We start from the raw sequence: 21,898 nt of genomic DNA, 5'->3' as shown, positions 1-21,898 counted from the left end.
TGATCGTTGGAATAAACCCGCACTTGCTAGAATCACTTTATGGAATGTACCGCAAGTGTTCGCAAGACGATAATATCATATGGTCTTAAAACCAAGATATATGGTTTATTGTTTACTAATTGGTTTTGCATTGATAATGTGAAACTGCATCAGTAAATTGATGTCATAAAACGCATTGTTGTGTATAGTTGATTAATGAATAAGTAAATGCATATAAGTCAAAGTTTATCTATTACTTTTATGCTAAGAGAATAAAAGCGATATCACGGCGGCTCGATGATTTGATTTGACTTATGTGTCAGGCCTGGTCAGGACTAAATTGATGTGTTCAATTAAGTTCTATGTCAAGTAAATCTGAGATCCAGAAACTAATTGCTAGACAATAAGTATGACAATGTTTCATGAGATTGTCTGCACGATATCAAAACTGAGGGTTGTACGATCCCTTATCTAAAGGACAGGATACTGATAAGATCAGAGTTGACAACATCTTTGAGAGCTACGATTGCTAATCGGATTGTGTTCACATTTTATAGTTACTATACTTATCCAAGTGGGAGACTGTTGGATTAGTGTCTAAGGCAGTAACTATATTTGGTAAGTACTTGACCCGATTGTGCAATGTCCTTTTGGGTTTCCTTCACCATAGCAACTTGACAGTGTGATTTATATAGAGAGAAGAAATATTATTATTAAAGTATTATAAGAATAACATGTTAAAGGAATAATAATATTATTTGATTAATATAAGTCATAAATTAATTAGGAATTAATTTGGTGACTTAAAGAGATCAATTGAATAAAGGGGCATAAACTGTCAAATGTGTGATAGTTGTGTTTTGGGCTATGAATCCTTATGGATATGGGAAGGGATGATTTTAAGGATATGGATATCTTAGAAATCATCCAAGGCCTTATCTGGAAGGATCTTTGGATTGCTTTAAGTTATCCAATTAGGGTTTAGGGTGAAATCCTAGGAGCTCATAGTATAAATAGATCCCTTGGGTGAGGGAAATCGGCCACTCTTTGATTGAGGAAACCCTAGGGCCGATTTCTCACCTCTCTCCCTCTCTCAAATCATCCTCTTTCTAGTAGGTGTTTGTAAGCCATTAGAGGAGTGACAATTGTGACTCTAAGCTCCAAGAATAAGAAGTTTCAAGCAAGCAACTTAAGGTATTCTTCTAGATCTGATTTCATATGTTATGAATTGTTTGTTTACACTAGATCTATGAATGAAAGTCTTGGATACATTGCATGTTCAATTAGAGAAACCTAGATCCAAGCATTAGGGTTTGCATGTACACATAGGAAAGTTCTTATGGCTCAAACCCATCAGTGGTATCAGAGCCATGATTGGTTTCTATTGAATTAATGCATTGGTTGATTGTTTGTTGCTTGAAAATTTGTTTTTTTTTTTGTGGATCTAACTGGTGAACTCAGCGAGTCCATTGTGGTACTCGGCGAGTTCAAGGGTCAGATGGAGCTTATCTCAGGATTTCTTGCTGTTTTACTTTAGGAAACTTGCCTTAACTGTTTTGGGTCATCAATATCCGAATTTTATAATATATATGAGTATATTCTTGACAAAACAAAAGATAATTACCATTTGAATGAATAATAATTTCCCTATATGATAATGATTGATTATTTGGATTAAATTGGATAATTATCTTGCAAGTAATATTAAATAAATCAAATATAGATAATTGTGAGATTAATTGCTTGATTTAAATTATTTGTTATTTGATCCATTTAATTTTGAAAAGTTCAAAATTTGTCCTCTACTTTTGAAATCTAAATTTTGTGATTAAAAGTTTAATTTTGAAGAATTTAAATTTCAACCCTAAGAGTTTTACAAGTTTAAAATTCAACCTTATACTATTATATTATTACAAGCCTAATAAATAAATAAATAAATATATATATATATATATATATATATATATATATATATATATATATATATATATGTAATTAAAATGCTAGTCTTACCGTTAGTAGGCCTCATTCACGAAGCCAGTCAATAAGGTGGGTATAAGATTGTTGCCTATAAAATGGCGCTTAATGGGTGTACACTTACACCCACCGCTTGCTTGACTGGTGGAGGGTCGTTACCCAAACGGGTAGGATAGGGCAACTCTCTCCTCATTAAAAAGTATAATGTTAAAATATAAAGTAACTACATGTTTTTCAAATTCCCAATCCTAGTTACTTTTGGCAAAAGTGAATTGATGCAATCCCATGAAATTACACTTTGCACCCTTGCTAAGAAGTTGGTGGAGCGTGTGTGGTTTACCGGCACACTAATTGGTTCTAAGCAAATGTGGTAAAGGGTGATTCATTGTTTATCATAGTTCGATGGAGCGTGTGTGGTTTACCGGCACATCGAATATGTGATTGTAACAATGAAGGCACCATGTAGATTTCCATGGTTATTCACACCCACTTTGTGATCCTCGGCATCTCAGTCACAAACGAGAGGGGCATATCGAGATTTAAACATGCCATTGAAAAGATCAATGAATCTCCGAGAAAATCTAGGAATTCTCAATACATTTAAAACTTGAGGTTATGTTTTCATGGTGAAGAATTAGTGAATCGTCATTCACTTACCTCCAAATTATTTGCATGTTGGATTACGGCTTCCCTTCTCAAATATGTAAATAATGTTGTTGGGTCCTAACCCTAATTTTTTCATTTTGGGTTTTTAATTAGGGATTTAATTCTAATCAAACTTTGTCCGTTCTATTTGTAGATGTCGAACGCGAACAACGTTGCTGCTAACTCATTCACGCTAATGAGTCTTTGTAAAAAGGTGACTTTCGATGGATCGAACTTTAGCGAATGGATACTCATAAAGCCGAAACACATATAGCAGGAACATAAGGCATCCTTCCTAGATTCTTATTCCTATTCTAGCATGTTGTTCTACTAAAACTGATAATCATAACATAAACATGTATTGGTAATTTGGGAGTACTTACTTGAGATCGGCTGATCGCATGCACCACATCCTTTCTCCTTTTCAAAAACTCTTTTCTTTTTAAGTTTCTTTTTCAAAAATTTCTTTCGAAAATGTTTTTCTTTTGAAAACCTTATACCATTTCCTTAGTTTGAGTTCAGACACACCCAAAAGTGTGTCCGAATCCCTCAAACCAAGGCTCTGATACCAACTTGAAACATCCCAAAAATACAAGCCAAAAATTTCGTTTTAAAAACATTACTAAAACCATAATATCCAATATCATATAAGAAAAACATAAGTCGTGTGTCTCAAAATGTCATAAAATATGTCTCATATCAAACTACTGATAGGATCATGTCAAAAATATCAGAGCCTAATTCCCAGGCTAAAACGGTGGTATGTGCCATGCCATCATCCCGAGCCCTTCCCCTTGCTAGCTGAAGTACCTGAAACCAAAACTGAAACTATAAGCATGAAGCTTAGTTAGCTCCCCCAAACTACCACATACCATGCCATAACATATAAAGCACATAATGGGCCTTGCCCACTGCATCGAACCGAAGTCCGAAACTGAGTAGGGCCTCACCCTCTGCATCGGACCGGAGTCAGGAACTAACTAAGGCCTTGCCCACTGCATCGGACTAAAGTCCGGAACTAACTAAGGCCTTGCCCACTGCATCGGACCGAAGTTCAGAACTAACTAGGGCCTTGCCCACTGCATTGGACCGAAGTCCAGAACTGACTAGGGTCTCGCCCTCTACATCAAACTGGAGTCGGGAACTGACTGAACATAGCATAAAATAATCATAGCATATAACAATAACACATATACTGCATACTGCATCGGACCGCAGCCCGGAACACATAACACATAGACATGCCTGAATCACAAAAACATTAAGCATACTGAACTAATGTCATTTAAACGGGTCGGCATTGTGGCTGTAGACCCGTTCCTATTGGAAGTAAACTCACCTCGAAGAACTGATTGCTGAAAGCCTGAGTAAAGAATCCCTGACTTCCGTTCCGGCTGCTCCCCGGCTATCATGACCAAATAAAATACTTAATCAGAAAAAGGATCCTTTTATGGATAAAATAACTATTTTACCCCTGCTATGGTGTGGGCCATAACCAAGGCCCAAACCCTTTAATTCTTTCTAAGTCCACCAATGGCCCACTAATGGCCCAATTTTCTACATCGGGCCCCAATTTCTTTATTGGGCCTTACACTAAGCCCAACACCTATACTTGGCTCATATTCACTGACTCTTGTTGGCCCACTAAGGCCCAAAGTCCAAAATACAGCCCACACCGAGGCCCAAACACTCAAAGTCCAAACTAACTGTGTTATGCGGGGCGTACTTCAAAGTACGCTTAGCGTAAGGGCTTGATGATGAGTACGTTGGGCGTACCTACATGTACGCTTAGCGTAATACCCGATTAAGTCCTTTCTCTATTAAGTGCTTAATATTCCGAGTTAGAAGCTACAAACTCAGATCCAAGTCTTATTCCATGTCTTAAACCATAAAGTTACTTACTTGATGGCTTGCATGACTCACATAAGCTCAAACTCTAAAAACAATAATCTATTTCCATGGAAATGGCTAGGTCTCATGCATGGCTTCATGAAAGCCTCAAAGATTGAAACTTTATTTCTAAGAAAGTGTTTTGAGCCTCAAGGATGGCAATCCCAAGCTTAAAAACGGATTTACATGATCAAGATCCAACCTTTGGACCTAAATAGGTCCAAAACTCCCATAACCCTAGATCTAGAATGTGAGGAAGAAAGTTAAGTGCTTTATACCTTTTTCTTATGACAAAGGGTGAGTTTAGTCCGGATCCTTGAGCTCAAGCTTCTTCTCCAACCTTTCTTCTCCTTTTTCACCACATTCTTTCACTAAATGCACTCACAAAAAGCAATTTCACAATAAAGAAGGTAAGAACGTATTAGGGTTTTCTTGTGGGTGAGGAGGCTGATAAGAAAGTAAGGGGCTATAATGGGGTTTATATACCCCTTAAACCCTAAAATTAGGGTTTGGTGTCTACTCGCGTACGCTGGGCGTACCTTATGGTACGCTGCACGTACGCTTCTCATGTCCCGCGCATCCAAAGTCACTACGCCCTGCGTACGCGGGGTTACGCCCCGCATACGACTTATGGACAGCCTATAACTCGGCCCAAGATTCCTAAAGTCCAATCCAAAATGCCAAGTCCAACCATAGACCTCTATCTTTTTTAAGTTGCATAATTGATTAATTAATACCTCAAGAGACAGATGTTACAAGCAAGGTGCGCCGCTAAGCCTTTTTGTATGGTAAAGTCAATTCTTTTGAAAACTACATCCATAGATCTAGGGGATATAGCATTGACATGCATGATTCATTGTAATCTATTAAAAAGTTCCACCACAATCAACGAGAGGAAACCAAGCATATCAAACACAAATGGTATTAACATGTGTTGATTTTCCATGCACGATTTCCTATATTTTCTCACTTTGCATGTAGCAGTTTTTAAAGCAGTTTGTTCCGTCGTGAACCCCCCAACCTTCAAACTCACGAGAGAGGATACCCCTATAATGTCCACACAGACGTCGCTCATCCAAAAATAAAACGTAAGTCGATCTAAGGTTTGACCTTCCTTATGTCAGGTTTGTCAAGAAATTCACAATTGTCTCTTTGTTGGCTGAAATCCCAAGACGCTTAAATATGTAAAACAAAACATCCCTAACAATATCGTGCCTATATTTGAATTCTAAGAGTTCTTTACAATGAATTGCATGCTCTCTAAAAGAGTTCAAACGTGTCTTACAGCACACTTGTCATATCTCGTCATCTGGAAATATGGGATCATGAGTTGATTTTTAAGGATAATATGATACTCCACATGAGACATATGTTGGTCAAACTCATCAATAGATATATCTATCTAGAAGAAAATCTTGAACATATTGTGTACGTAAAGACTGAAAAACTGATTTCTACCGAACCATTATGTTGAAATACACTTTTATATATTGGACAAGTTTTTATTAAATATAATAATTTTTAACACTGATGTTTAATATTAAATATTTTATTAAAATCCTTAAACTTTAACAATAATTTTTATTATCAACATTTTAGTTGTATAACCAAAATAAACCTACACTATAAATCCTAAATCATATTTTTCATATATTTTTTTTTAATTTTAGAATTTATTATTATTGTATGGATATTTTTGAGAAAATGAGAGTAGCATATGTGTAAACGGGCACAGGAGCATTTGTGACGCGTGTTCGTTAGCCAGCTGGATCCCAAACACAACCTCTTGCTAATCTCACAGCCTGTCACCTTTCTATTCCTCACAGTCTTAACCCTATATATAAAAACCGCCATTTCTTCCATCTCCTTCAACTTCACACTCAAATCCCCAAAAAAATTTACAGACAAATGGATCGAATCAAAGGTCCATGGAGTCCCGAAGAAGATGAGATGCTTCAGCAACTCGTCGAGAAACATGGTCCAAGAAACTGGTCTCTCGTCAGCAAAACAATCCCCGGTAGATCCGGGAAATCCTGCCGGTTACGGTGGTGCAACCAGCTTTCGCCGCAGGTAGAGCACCGGGCGTTTACGCCGGAGGAAGACGAGACGATTCTTAGAGCTCATGCGAGGTTTGGTAACAAATGGGCTACGATTGCCCGGTTGTTATCGGGTCGGACTGATAACGCCATTAAAAACCACTGGAACTCCACCTTGAAGAGGAAGTGTTCTTCCATGACGAATGAAGAATTTAACGAGTTTTCGATTCAGCAACCTTCGTTGAAACGATCTGTTTCCGCCGGGTCTGGGGTTCCGGTGTCGGGTTTTTGCTTCAATCCAAGTAGTCCGTCGGGATCTGACGTCAGTGATTCGAGCGTCCACGTCTACCGGCCGGTGGCGAGACCCGCCGCACCGGTTAACGATCCGCCGACGTCGTTAAGTCTATCGCTTCCTGGAGCCGAATCATTTGAAGCGTCGTCGATGTCGGCGACGCCGACAGTGACGCATCCTCCGCCGGTTCCGAAACCTGCTCCGATGGCGATTTCGACGGCGATGCAGCAACTTCAGGTATCCCGACCACCAATTGAGCAGCCGGAGAAGGTGGCTCCGCCGTTTAGTGCGGAGTTTCTATCGGTGATGCAGGAGATGGTTAGAATGGAGGTGAGGAATTACATTACCGGAGTAGAACTTCAACAAGCCAGTAATGGCGGTGGCTGATTAGGTTAATCGATTACTTATTTCTACATAAATTAAATTTGTTGATGGGTGTTGATCACCAGAAGATGATGATGATGATGATCGGAGAACGTTCAGACACCATGGAAAATGTGAATCAAATCGTCGATCATGTCTCTGTTAATTCCATAATCATGGATTATCCTCCCACAACGAAAACGTTGAAATAAATTTGTACAGGGAACGGATTAGATTTATTTAAAAATCATTTAATTGAGAAAAAAAAAATATGTTGAAGAAGATTATCATTTATCATTCTAGCAAAGTATCAAGAACAAGAAATACCCATTTCATCATCCAAAAAGTTACAATTTTTACAATGTTTGATCCATTCATTTTGTTGTTTTCGCTGATTGAACTGTTTCTTGATCATGGGTTCTTATCGAAAATTGGATCTTTGAACAAAAAATCAGTTTTTTTGGGGAGGTAATCATGATGTTCTTGAACAATTTTTTTGGTAACTGAAATTGGATGAAATTGTTATAAAATTAGGAGATATAATAATTGAGTGAAGTACAGCTTGCAGATTTGAATACAATTTTACACGCTTTTGACACCAAACATAGATTTGAGGTGTGATATATATAAATTTAAGGTCAAAGATGTGTCCTTTTCTTTGTTTTTTTTTCTTCATAAAGATGTGATATTTGTCACATTCATCACACAAGAACCATTTATTTAACATTGCAACTTCAAAAAGGGTAACATTTTTAAAAGAGATAATATTTTATGAAAGGAAAATGAAAAATACGTTGGTATATTCAAATAATTTAACATAGTTTAGTTGGCAATGATGCCAAATTGCCAATGGCTTTCCTTCATTGTGTATTTATGAAGTTATAAATTATAGCTAATGCAAAAAGGATAGAGAATAATAGAAAGTGTTAGTTATGTTATTGATGACTACATTGAGTAATTTATTCAAATCGGATAAAGATAATATAACAAACATGACTATAAATGTATTGATATGAATAATTGAAAAACATATGCGACATTTGCCTTTTAAATAATCTAAAAGACCTATAATTCTATAAAATTCCAGAATGAATGCAACGTTATGCACGATCTTCCGAATTTCATTGTAATCTTTAGTGTCCTAACTACCAAATACTTGTTACAAAATGGCTAGGGTGTTAGGCTAGTGTAATTTTTTTTTAATAATATATATTAAAAAATTAAAAGACATACTAATGTATTGATTTAAAGTATCCTTGTTGAATGTTAACAATAAAATTTTGTTTGTTAAATATATTATTAATATCTATGTCACTTGTATGTTAGTATTAATATTTAGAGTTAAGGTTTTAATGTCGATTTTTTTATAAGAAGATGATAAATCATAAATTAGAAATTTTGAATCTGGTTGTGAAAAAAAAAAATAGTAAACTAGTTTATAACATATGGGAACGATGGTTACAAAATTAATTAAAATTTCATAGTAAAAACTAGAAATTATTAATTAATTATTTTAAATAAATTATTAATTAAGAAATTCTAGTTATATAAAATTATAATCGTTGATTAAAATAAATACATAAAATTATATATCTTATAATCGATATTCATTTTATGTTATTTTTTTATTCTAATGTTATTAGTTTAATGTAATTAGGGTAAAAAGTTTTAAATTTGAAATTTGAAATGAAGAATTAATAGGTTGGTAAATGATCTGACATTAATTAAGAGATCTAATCGGATGATACATGGCAAAATAAAAACGGAAGATGGGAAGCTATGAATTGATTTTTATTAAAAAAAGATAATATATGGACTTTTGTACTCAAAGTATCTTCATCTGAGTATTTTGTTTCCATTGTAATTTGTTCAAGATGAAACCACAACTAAGTAAATCCGGCATACGACGAGATGATCTATTGGGACATCTTGCTCATGAAAATAATGCAACGCGTTTTAAATATGGAATTAACTTAACAATATTTCTAATAATAAAAAAAATTTATGGGTCTTTAATTTGACTTTTCTACAAGACCTTAAAAATATTAGCACCGGATCTGTTGACAATTCTAATGCAAATGTACTAATTTTGTAAAAAGTCATTATTTTATTAATACGTTATCATAAAGTTTTAATTGATAGCGTAACGAGTTTTTTGTTTTTTTTTTTTTTTTTGGTATGAAATATTTAAACCGGCTGTAAATAGTGCAAAATTGTGTTTTTTTAAAAGTCAAACTTTTTAGATGCAAAAGGATTTTTACAAATTAATTTGTGAAGAAAATTGGCACATACGCATCACATCATGTCGTTAGTTTATATAATAATAATTAAAATGATTTTTAAATAGATAGGAACTAACTAACGAGAGTCATTTATTATTATTTTCTACCGACATATAACATTATAATTTGATAGAAAAGGAGTGAAATTGGTTGAATTTTATTATGAAAAAGAAAACATTTCAATTAATAACCTACTCTCCGATATATATTATGTCGCTATCATCCGTCTGTTTGCACCTTTGTCCTTTTCACATTTTTTAAAATTTGATCCCAAAACAAATTTATCCACGTACAACATTAATTACATGTCAATCACAACAACTATTAAATATCAAATGTCAATCAAACTTAATGATTTCTTAACTAACAATCTGGAATAAATTACAGTTTTGGTCCCTGTGTTAGGATTATTTGGCGGTTTTGGTCCAAGTTTTATAGTTTTGATACGGGTAGTCTTTAGGATTTAAGAACTCATCATGTTTGGTCTACTTGTTTCTTACCATTAATCTTTTTTTGTTAAACATTGTAAAATGACAATTTTACCCTTATGAGAAAGAATAGTGATCGAAGCGGAAATGGAAATGATAAAATATATATATATATATATATATATATATATATATATATATATATATATATATATATATATATATATATATATATATATATATATTTCAGTGTATACATGAACAAATCATATTTTGGCCCTTTTAGTTTATAGTTTTTCTTTTTAAATTTCAATTATGGTAATTTTATCATTTTACATGTTAAAAATGTATTTAACAGAGAAATGTTGACTATAACATTCGCCTAGACCAAAGGTGTAATTTATTTAAAAAAGAAACAGTATCAAACTACGGAAATTTATATAAACCTTATTCATTTGCAATATGTTTTTTTTTTTTTTTTTCTAAAGATAAGAGTGAGAAATTTAACAAACAAAAACAGAATCAAACAATAAAAGATGACGAGGATTTGGTATGATCTGATTTCAGTTCAAAACCCACACGGGATCTTTTTTCTTCTAGTCAAAATGTACATCTTTTAATGCATCATGTACAACCACTACAACATAACAAACTAATCATAATAATTCACCTTTTCTCATTTTTGGGATCTCCACCAAATCTTTACCATGGTTGTTTGGTCAAAAGATACTTCCTCATTTATCATATTTTTAAAATTAAGGTAAAATCCATTTAATAAATAGATTGATTAAAAAAAATTAGATATCAAAATATAAACAATAAGTATTTTTTAAAATAAAATTTTGAAATAAAAAATAATAAACATATTAATTACAATTTATTATTATATTTAATATATTTAATACTTTATATATATATAAATATATAAATATTATGTGGATTTTTAATTTTAAAATTTAAAAAAACCTATAAATTAATATGTAGATATTATTTATTTCAAAAATATGATAAAATAACAAATATCAAAACTTATAAGTTATCTTATTAACATGTAGCAAAATAAATCTTCAATTTATTATAACTGATACCCAAGTTTAATTTAACATTAAAAGAAAAAAAAAATGTCACAATTTCCATAAAAATAAATACGGTTACTTATAGCTATCATCGTCAACATCATTATCTATCTTCTTGTGATTCCACCTTCCAACTAACTAACTACATTGTTTTCATTTATTGGGTTGACTTAGAAAAAAATATACCAAACCTTCATTTCACTTTCATGATTAAGCTTAAAATGCAACTATTTCGGTTTATTATCATCTTAAAATGTGGCCAATAATGTACATTTAAAAATAACAAAAAATAAAAAAAAGTTTCACCCTAAATGCTACCTTAAGAGGGTGCAACCTTTATTGTGGGAGTGTTTTTAGTCAACATGTTGACCAAAGACTTGAGTTTATTAAATCCTTCTAGAAGATCCGTTTTCCAAGACCACGACGGATCTTCAAGTGCACGTATCGAATTCAAACAAACAACCAAAGTCCCACCTTCATGAAGTAATACCTGTGGATCGTAAATTCACACTACACTTCAATAACATAACTTTAAAGATATTAAAGTCAATACACAGTACACAGCAAACAGTATATACAGTATACAAGATTTCTCGTACCGTGAGCCAGAGAGGGAGGAACCCCATGACCGAAGTAAGTGAGGCGAGCAAAATACTCGATAACGCAAGTGCGACGTTTAGTTTCACTAACGAGGTTGTTTGGCGAGATTTTTTAATACAAAATGGGACACCCGAGATATTGTCTTGCAATAGCAAAACATCTGCAACCGCAATAGCGGTTGCGCTCGCGCGTTGTGCCAGCACAACGCCGACCGTCGCGGCCGCCAGTGCAGGCGCGTCGTTTATACCATCACCAACCATTACTAGACCTCGACCTATAAGATAATAGCAACGTACTTTCATTTTATTCAAAAAAGCAATGTAGTTTGAAATTTAGGGATAAGGAAGGGATACCTGTGTCTCGAGGGACGTTGGTGACATGGTTGAGTTTATCTTCGGGTTTTAGGGCACAATGGATTTCATCGATGCCTACTGCATTAGCAACCCTACGTGCACTGAGCTCGTGGTCCCCGGTTAACATGATGACGTGGAGTTTTGCGTGTTGTTTTAGTTCCATGATTACGTCTTTTGTTCCGATTCTAGGTTTGTCCTCGAAGTGAAAGAGAGTCACCTACATGTTGGTTATGGTTTTATGTTAAATATTTATTTAATAAAAAGTTTTTTGAATGAATTGTTTATTATACCTTTTTGTTGTTGACTGAGAGAGCAGCACGAACTAAATCGGTTCCATGGGAAGATTTAAAAACGGCTTCTTTAATTTTTTGTGATTCGGCTTTTGAGTTGAATTGTGAGGTGATGTATTCAATGGAACCGAGTGATGCTTTTAGCTCTTGGCGCCCTCCAAAACCTGGCTATAACAAATCGAAAATTAAAAAAAAAAAAAAAAAAAAAAAAAAAAAAAAAAAAAAAAAAATTAGGAATGGGTATAAAGATCCTAAGGGTATGTTTGGTATTTTGAAAAAGGCACTACCTCAATGCTAGATAATGTTGCACAAAGACCTCTACCAGGAACATTCTCAAAGCTTTCAACACACACAGCAGGAAGCTCTTTTTCTTGACTATGATTTATCACAGCTCTACACCACATAAATGTAAGTCAACATTAACATACAATAACATTTACAAAAGTTACAAACTTACAATTTTAGTCCTTTTGGGGGGGTTCTCGTAACATTTTTGGTCCTTATTCTAAGTAACAAAACTAGACTACTTTTGGTCCCTGAGTATATCTGCCTTTTGCAATTTTAGTCCCAAAAAAGTTATCTTTTGCAATTTCGGTCCTTATTTGGGGTTCTCGTAACATTTTTGGTCCCTATTCCAAGTAACATGACTACTTTTGGTCCCTGAGTATATCTGATTTTTGCAATTTTGGTCACAAAAACTTTTCACTTGCAATTTTGGTCCTTATTCGGGGTTCTTGTAACGTTTTTGGTCCCTATTCCAAGTAACAAGACTACATTTGGTCCCTAAGTATATCTGATTTTTGCAATTTTAGTCCCAAAAAGTTTGCTCTTGCAATTTTGATCCTTATTCGGGGTTCTTGACTTCTTGTAACGTTTTTGGTCCCTATTCCAAGTAACAAGACTACATTTGGTCCCTAAGTATATCTGATTTTTGCAATTTTAGTCCCAAAAAGTTTGCTCTTGCAATTTTGATCCTTATTCAGGGTTCTTGACTTCTTGTAACGTTTTTTGTCCCTATTCCAAGTAACAAGACTACTTTTGGTCCCCGGGTACATCTGATTTTTGCAATTTTAGTCCCAAAAAGTTACCTTTTGCAATTTTGGTCCTTATTTTAGTTTTTGTAACGTTTTTGGTCCCTGATTATAGCTGATTTTCCAATTTTGATCCCAAAAGTATAGTCAGTTTACTTTGGAACAGGAACCAAAAACGTTACAAAAGATAACTTTTGGAGATTAAAATAGAAAAACAATCAGGGACCAAAAATGTAATTTAGTTGATAGATTTAAAAAAAAGAAATTTGCAATTACCTTCCAATTGGGTGAGTGGTACCCTTCTCCATTGCAGCAGCAACAGCAAGAGCTTCTTTTTCACAAGTGGGTATGCAACAAGAAGTTGTACTTTTAGCTTCATCTGTTGTAACATGTCCATGTATTGGTTCAATTGCTTTACACATAAACTCCCCTGTTGTCAATGTCCCTGTTTTATCAAAAGCAATTGTATGGCAAGAAGCTAAAGAGTCAAATACATGTCCTCCTTTCAGTAATATTCCCTATACACACACACAATAATAATAACATTTGTCAAAGACTATAATTCAATTCTAAATTTTATTATCAAAGGAAAAGACTTTATTACCCTTTTAGCACAGGCACTGATTGCAGTAGCATAAGCCAAAGGAGCTACAGCAAGTGCACATGGTGATGCTGCAACCATGAGCCCCAGTGCCCTGTAAAACGAACCTCTGCAAGCTAAATAGTAAACACAACTATACACATTTCATCAAACAGGTGGTGTGCATTAAACAATTTCCATTAAAAAAAAAAAACAAGACAAATCTTCAAAAATGGTCCAAAAAAATCGAGTTTGGTCTTTAACTTTTGTTGTCTGCAAGGATGATCCCTGTGGTTTCGATTTCTTTCTTGTTTGGTCCCTCACCCACGTAAAAAGACATTTATACCCTTTTCGTTTCTTTTTATAATTAACTTTAACTAAAACCCCATCCTGGGCCCACATCTCTCACACACATGAGATTTTCAAGTTCTATCGTGTATAATTTTGTAATTTACAGAAACGGTCCCTATGGATTTTTTTTTTTTACCGAAACAGCCCATATATCTTTAAGATTTTCATATGTTGGCAGGTTTGGCCCCTGTGTAGAAAATAAATTACAAAAACTGTCCCCAAAGTTTACACAAAAGGTCCTTGTGCAGTTTTTTTCAGATATATTCAAAAAAATTACAAAAATAGTCCTTACCTAATTTACACAAAAGGTCCTTGTGCCGTTTCTATAAAAAAATCCCATGTGTGTATGTGTGTGTGTGTGTGTGAGAGAGAGAGAGAGAGATGTGGGATCAGGATAGGATTTTTAGTTAAAATTAGTTATAAAAAGAAATGAGAAGGGTATAAATGTCTTTTTACATAGGTGAGGGACCAAACACAATGGAAATCGAAACCACAGTGATCTTTTTACGTGTTTTTGGAAACCACAGGGACCATATCTGAAGATTTGTCAAAAAAAAAAAAAGCAAAATGACATTACCTGGAGTACTAAAAAAAGGCCATTTAAAAAGAATGGGACCAATAAGGGCAATTGAAATTGATAAAACAATAACCGCCTTGCTGTAACTTTCACCAAATTCATCCAACCATCTTTCAAGTTTCGGTTTTCTTGATTGAGCTTCTTCTGTCAGTTGCACTATCTTGTTCAACATTGAATCTTTCCATGTCTTTTTCGCCTATAAAATATATATGAATTTAATTTAACAAGGGCAAAAACGTCTTTTTTTCAGGGATATGTGAAAAGAGTTGAGAAATGAGAAATGAATGAATTTTACCTTTAGTATCATCATACCATCTATGTTCCTTGCACCACCTGGAATACTGTCACCAACATCTCTTTCTAGGGGTTTGACTTCACCGGTCAAATGTTCAATTGTGATTGTTGACCTACCTTTGAAAACTTCACAATCTACAGGGACTGACTGTAAAAAATAGCAACCAAGTTTTTTTTTTCAATCTTGTATCAAAAAATAGAGTGAATTACATTTTTAGTCCTTGAGTATAGCTGGTTTTTGCAATTTTGGTCCTTATTTGAGGATGATGTAATGTAACTTTTTTGGGTCGTGTTGATTGGAAAATGACTATTTTAGTCTTCTGGGTATAGCTGATTTTTGCAAATTTGGTCACAAAATAGGAGTTTTACTTGGAAAAAATAATGTTACAAAAATTTTCAAATAAGGACCAAAAGAAAAAACTTTTTGGGACCAAAATTGAGATAAACAGCTATATTCAGGGACCAAAAATGTAACTTGCTCTATAGAAAAGAGAGTAAATTACATTTTTGATCCATGAATATACCTGATTTTAGTAATTTTGGTCTTACAAAGCTTTTGCTTGCAATTTTGATCCTGACAACTTTTCTCTTGCAATTTTGGTCCTTATTTTGTAACACTTTTGATCCATGTTTAAGGTAAAATGACTATTTTGGTCCCTGGGTATAGCCGATTTTTTCTATTTTGGCCCAACAAAAATAGGCATTTTATTTGGAAAAGGGACCAAAACATTACAAAAAAAACCTCAAATAAGGACCAAAACTGCAAGAGAAAACTTTTTGGGACCAAAACTGAAATAAACAGCTATACTCAGGGACCAAAAATAGAGTAAATTAGAAACCTGCTCTATAAAAAATAGAGTAAATTAGATTTTTGATCCTCAAGTACAGTTGATTTTAGCAATTTTGGTCCTACAAAGCTTTTGCTTGCAATTTTGATCCTAACAACTTTTCTCTTTCACATTTTGTCCTTTATTTTGGGGTTCTTGTAACACTTTTGATCCATGTTTTAGGAAAAATGACTATTTTGGTCCTTGGTATAGCTGATTTTTGCTATTTTGGTCCAACAAAAATAGCCATTTTACTTGGAAAAGGTATAAAAAAAATGTTACAAGATCCTCAAATAAGGACCATTTTTCAAAAAACAAGTATACTCAAGGACCAAAGATGTAATATACTCTAAAAAATATGAATCTGTATGTATCTTTTCATACCTCACCAGCTTTGACCAAAATGAATGATCCAACTTCTAAATCATTGACTGGGACTTCATGGTACTTTAAATCTGATAAGTTTAGTGATTGCTGGTTGTTGACATCAAGAACAAGGGCAAATTCGGGATAATTTTCTTTTAGTTCCTTCACATCAACTTTTGATTGGCTGGTGAAGTACTCTTCAGCTGTGGTAGTTATATTATATATTTATATGTATGTGTTTAGTAAAAATATAAAATGAAAAATGAATGTGAAAAGAAATTGTGAAATGTGAAGTGAGTACCAATATGGGCTAAATTGAACATTGCAAGAAGTAAGCCTCCTTCTAATGAGTTTCCCATAAATGCAGATGCAAATGCTGCAAGAGCCATTAGTACATGAATGTTGACTTTTCCACCAGTGATATCAAATAGAGCATCATATGAGGCTGAAACCTGAGATGATGAATGGAAAAGGTTTTAGAAAAGATATATAGAGTCAAAATAAAGATGGTTAATGATTCAAGATTAAAGAAGATATGGTTTGTTTCTTTGTTGGACTAAATAAACTGTATGAATGATACTGAATGACCATTTTACCCTTCCATTCAAAAAGAATGTCATGATGTTTATCAATTTTAACGTGAAAGGAATTGGGAGGAAAAAAGAAGGGCAAATAGGTAAAGGGACAAGCTTTTGGGATTAACCCATTAAGTATATATAGGTGTTATGATTAAGTGCTTAACCAATTAAGTTCATTAAGTCAAAGAAAGAACCCTTGAATGAACCAAACTAATATGTTTTATTACTCTACTCTATATTCACTTTTAATGAGGAATCTAAGGGCCTTCTACCTGTACAGTGTGTTCTTGCGTACAAGAGATCACTTCAAGATCAATGCCAGTTAGGACTTAAATCAATCATCTAAATGGGGATGAAAGTCTACATGACTTTCTCCCTGAATTTCTCACTTGAAAATCACAACCAGCATAACAAGAAGAATACTGGTCGTTACAGAATTAAATCCAGTAGCCAAAATCGTGAAATTGATGCGGCAATTTGTCACAGTTCATAATTCTAATCAACAAGAATGGTGAAAATCAAAAGGAAGCAAATGAAATCATTACCCCAACAAGAGGGAAAGCTACGAGAACGAGAACTTGTTGAATGAGCTTAGCAGATGCTTTCGGAACCAAGTAAGGGCACGCAGCAGCAGCTAAAAACAACGCAGTGGAAAAACAACAGAGCTCCAAATGTTCCCTCAAGAAGCCAGCAAGCTGAGTCCACTTAACTGCCTTTGCGAAATCAGCAAACGCTTTCTGTGATTTCGTAAGCTTGAATTCGCCCCCGTTATGATCGTGATGGTGATGGTGGTGGTGGTGATGATTGTGACCATGATCATGATCATGATCGTGATTATGGTGGTGGTCGGTGGCTTTTGAGTGGCAAGTGATAGGGAAAATGCGAGTAGGTAAGGGTTTTGAGAGGGAATTGGGAGGAAAAATTAGGGATTTGTGAAGAAGGGGTCGGAGTGAGTTGACTCGGAACCTTTTCCTTCTGGCTGAAGAATTAGAAGATATAGTGAGGGATATGGGAAGACGAAGAGCAGCCATTTTTGATGGAGGAGAAGTAGAACTAGAAGAGATCATCGACGCCATTGATGGATTTATGAGAAATCAAGTTACAGTCTCTCCATAGAGGCATAGAGGCATGGCCCATGTTTTTTTGCTCTTTCTTTGTCAATGATATTAATGACCACACGCCGATTCTTGCAACATATCCTCCACATCATGTCCTCATTGTTTAAAATGCATAAAATGACAATTTATAAAGTTATAAAACTTTATAAATCAAAAGTGTGCATAATCAATTAATCATCCGAAAATATTTTAGAAATCTTTTCCTTTTAATGTGCTACTGAGATTAGATTAGATTATATGCAATACTTATCACTCGTGTACAAGTTATAAACATCTTCCACTCACTCTTATTTTCTATTTTTTCTCCTACTTTTTCTTTCATTTCTTTCCAACCTACTTCATTTATTCTTCCATTTTGAGGGAAATGAATAGTATAACACAAAATATGGTGTTATACTATTCATTTCTCCCAAAATGAGGATGAACTTTGAGTTGTCGGTTTTAGTCTCTATTTTATATATTTATACATTATTAGTTTATTTTTATCTATTTATTATAATTTAAATGTAATATTTAATACTTATAATATTGTATTATATATTAAGTTGTATTAATTAATTATAAATATAAAGTTTATTTTTTGTTTATCAAATTCATATAAAAATTTAAATACATATTGAAATTTTAAAATACGATAATGTATTTTATTAAAGCTTATAATTTGGTGTTATAAATATAAGTTTATTTATTTAATAGTATTGTAATAAAAAAATATAGATTATATATTTGTTAAAACCAAATTAGTAGAAGGGGTATGATTGATAATCTATATAAGTTTGAAAAATGGAATATACTATGAATATATTTTTTTTGGAGTAAAAATGGGGTAAGAAATGAAGTAGAGTTGGAGATGAAACACCCCCGAACCAGATGATAGAAACGTCTGAGGGCTCACGTGACTAAATTTGAATATCATCACAATAAATATACATGAATCATAACATAATCATCACCATGCATCAATATATTACAACTGACATTGTTTACATCGAGTACATTGTTTTAACATTACAATGCCATAACATAAAATGTTTGATAGTTTTTAAAAGCACAACACCTAACATACTTGGCATTACTCATCAGCTTACCTGTTACCTGAGAATACAAGTTATTTCGAAAATAGTCAACATATGGAATGTTGGTGAGTTCATAAGCAGGTTTGATATGAAAATGTTTTGTGTAGTTTATAAGAAAACAACCTAGAAAATCCGATATTTTCTGAAAAGACCATTGTTTGTATAAAAGTGTGAAGATCCGTAAATATATGCATGATGATTTCAAAACGTGTATAGTTGAAAAACTTCGTATTAAAAGTACCAGTGAAAATGTTGAACTTCCCCGGAAAACCCGATTTTTCCGAAAAGAAAATATCGTATAATTGTTCCTATTGTTATCTCATCTCTTGAATGATTTTCATTTATCTTGATTACTTGATTAGTATTGGATTTATTTATGTGATTCGTTATAACCATGCATGATAATGACTAGTTCGTCTGTCTTGGCACTCTAGTGAATGTCGGAATTGATCTTAAGATTTTGTCACCCTAGACTGGCCGAGTCTAACTGTAGCGAACAGCTGAGGTGTGGGGGAGTCACCCACGTATAGATCTATACACAAACTCTCGCTCTCCCTCTAGGAGACTTTGATTATAACTACAGACTACGACCGACACACGTTGGTGCCACCCGTTATTACTCACTAAATCACAACTGAATTTGTTTACTATTGATTATCGACCTGTATTTGATTACTTGAATTGATGATAGGCCTAATAAACGAGGAGATGAGGATTACAAGATCCTACTATTCCCACATATTATTTATGGCTATTGATTATACGAAAGACACGCTGGCCCATTTCACATTTGATTTACTTGGACCTTACTAGCAATGATAATGGGACACTAAGGCCCAATAGCACTTAAAAGCCATTAAGGGTCCCTTAAATATGAAATTAGGTCACTAGAGGCCAATAAACATTTGCTTTTATCGTTGGGGCCAAAAGTTATATTAATGGGTCACGAAGGCCCAATAAGCATGATTGGAGACTTTCAACCCAAAGATTTGAATATTTACTTGTTTTAGGTATAGTATAGTTGTCAGAATGTTTAATTGAACAATTGTTAAATTTGTATCAGTACGAGACCGGTCGGTCGTTTATAACGATATTTGGAAATTTATGTATATTCATCTTTTCATTTTTCATAAGTTGTGGTTTGGTATTTTTTTGACCCAAATATCTTAATAATAAAATAATTGACTCAAAATATTGGTTTGACCTTTTCAGCCCTTCTTTAATAAAATGACAATTTTAGTCCCTTATATAAAAAAAAGACATTTTAGGCCCTAAAACCATTTTCTTGTCATTTTTGACCCATATACTTTGTTTAAGTGATGATTTTAGCTCAAAATTTACTTTTATAAGTTTCAGCCCTTCCAGAAAAGTGTTTTTCGGTTTAAGCCCAAACTTTTTGCAACTTTTATAATTTTGGCCCAAAATCCAAAAAGTTTACATTTTTGATCCTTGTTTGGAAAATACATCATTTTAATCCCTGAATTAGTTTTATTCACCCTTTTACCCCCTGTTTTGAGAAGTTTGTCATTTCAACCCCTTGAAAGTTGTAATTTTCGCAAGTTATGGCTTAATGGGTCGAAGAGCCCAAATATGGCCCATTAAGCTACAATTTACACTTCTAGCCCTTAAAAGAGTATGATATTCATAAAAACGCTTATTTTTACTGTTTTGACTCTTTTATTCCTTGAGAAAACTATGAATAGCAATTTTTCAACCCAACTTTTGTTTGTTTGACAATTTTAGCCCAGAAATGGGTTTTATGTTGCAATATATATATTTTAATCTTAGAGGGTAATTTTTCTTGACTTGTTTTAGTGTAATACTTCTTAGATCATGTTTATCTTCCTCTTAGAGCCATAGATCTCGAATTTCTATTCTTTTTGTTACACATTTACCATATAAACACATGAAATTACACATAACATACGCATACACATAGATCTACACATTTTACTTGTATTCTCCCCCATAAAACATATGAAAACAGAAAATAAAGGGGTATGAACTCACCTTTTCTTGTGGATCTCGGTTTGAAGAAGAAAGGGAAGAAGTTTGATGTTATTTTCGGCCCTAGAAAGCTTCTTTAGAAGACTTTGGCTTAGATGGGTTCTAAGAAGCATTATTATGAACTTTCATGTGTTAGAAGGAGATTTATAATAATTTCAAGAAGCTAAACCATGGATCTAAGCTTTAACTTACCTAGAATGATGATTTTTGTGGAAGAACTTCCTTGAAATGCCCTAGATCTCGAAAATTTTGATGTAGTATCAAGAGTGTTCCTTGAGAGTGTTTAGAGAGAATTTGTGCGGTGTGTGTGTTTTTCCTTTGTGTTCTTAGCCGAAGAAGAAAAAAAGAGGGGAGAAGAGAGAGAAGTGAGAGGATGGTTACATGGAGACATGTGTTGATGCATGGAAGACCAAAATGTAATAAGGAGGTGCCTAACCCTCCTTATTTCACTAGTTTCTTTTTTTTTCCTCTTAGGCTGAGAAAAAGTGAAGAAAGAAAAAGAATTTGGGCCCATTTTGATGATTTTCGGCCCATTGGCCCTTTTAGAGAAATTTACGGCCCAATATTCATCAAGTATGAGTTTTTATGGCCCATTAGGGCTAATTAGGTTAGTTACGGCCCAATAAGGTTCATTAGAGTATTTTATTTCATTTTAGGCCCAATATGGCCCAAAATGTTAAAACAAATGGAAGTGGGTCCAATTAGAGCCCATTTAAGAGTTCTAAGCCCAAAATAGTCAAATTGGAAGCTTATTGGCCCATTAGGCCCAATAAGGAAATCCTAGTCCATAATGGATTTAAACCGGGATTTTTGTTTAATCATTACTAAAATCATTAGATCAATACCATAAAATGAAACCCATACGTCAATATCTCAAAACCA

The 21,898-nt window shown here is 33.7% G+C and overlaps 2 protein-coding genes across 2 annotated transcripts; one reads left to right on the top strand and one right to left on the bottom strand.

Moving 5' to 3' along the window:
* The first annotated feature begins 6,350 nt into the window (after window positions 1-6,350).
* Window positions 6,351-7,544, top strand: LOC145043888 (transcription factor MYB44-like). Its single transcript, XM_078992658.1, has one exon. The coding sequence runs from the start codon at window positions 6,400-6,402 to the stop codon at window positions 7,204-7,206; it is 807 nt and encodes a 268-aa protein (XP_078848784.1). The 5' UTR covers window positions 6,351-6,399; the 3' UTR covers window positions 7,207-7,544.
* Window positions 7,545-11,178: 3,634 nt separating this feature from the next.
* HMA1 (heavy metal atpase 1) lies at window positions 11,179-17,989 on the bottom strand. The gene is made up of 12 exons (XM_078992657.1): window positions 17,361-17,989; window positions 16,539-16,689; window positions 16,256-16,440; window positions 15,046-15,192; window positions 14,751-14,946; window positions 13,847-13,959; window positions 13,519-13,760; window positions 12,499-12,604; window positions 12,212-12,379; window positions 11,922-12,138; window positions 11,568-11,842; window positions 11,179-11,458 (listed from the first exon to the last, which is right to left on the bottom strand). The coding sequence occupies exons 1-12, from the start codon at window positions 17,889-17,891 to the stop codon at window positions 11,288-11,290; spliced, it is 2,502 nt and encodes an 833-aa protein (XP_078848783.1). The 5' UTR covers window positions 17,892-17,989; the 3' UTR covers window positions 11,179-11,287.
* Between the last annotated feature and the right edge of the window lie 3,909 nt (window positions 17,990-21,898).

Source organism: Lactuca saligna, chromosome 4 (assembly GCF_052625555.1).
Source record: "Lactuca saligna cultivar CGN05327 chromosome 4, ASM5262555v1, whole genome shotgun sequence".
NCBI classification, from domain to species: domain Eukaryota; kingdom Viridiplantae; phylum Streptophyta; class Magnoliopsida; order Asterales; family Asteraceae; genus Lactuca; species Lactuca saligna.
The sequence above is the reverse complement of the archived record's forward strand: the minus strand, read 5'-3'. Positions and strand labels throughout refer to the sequence as shown.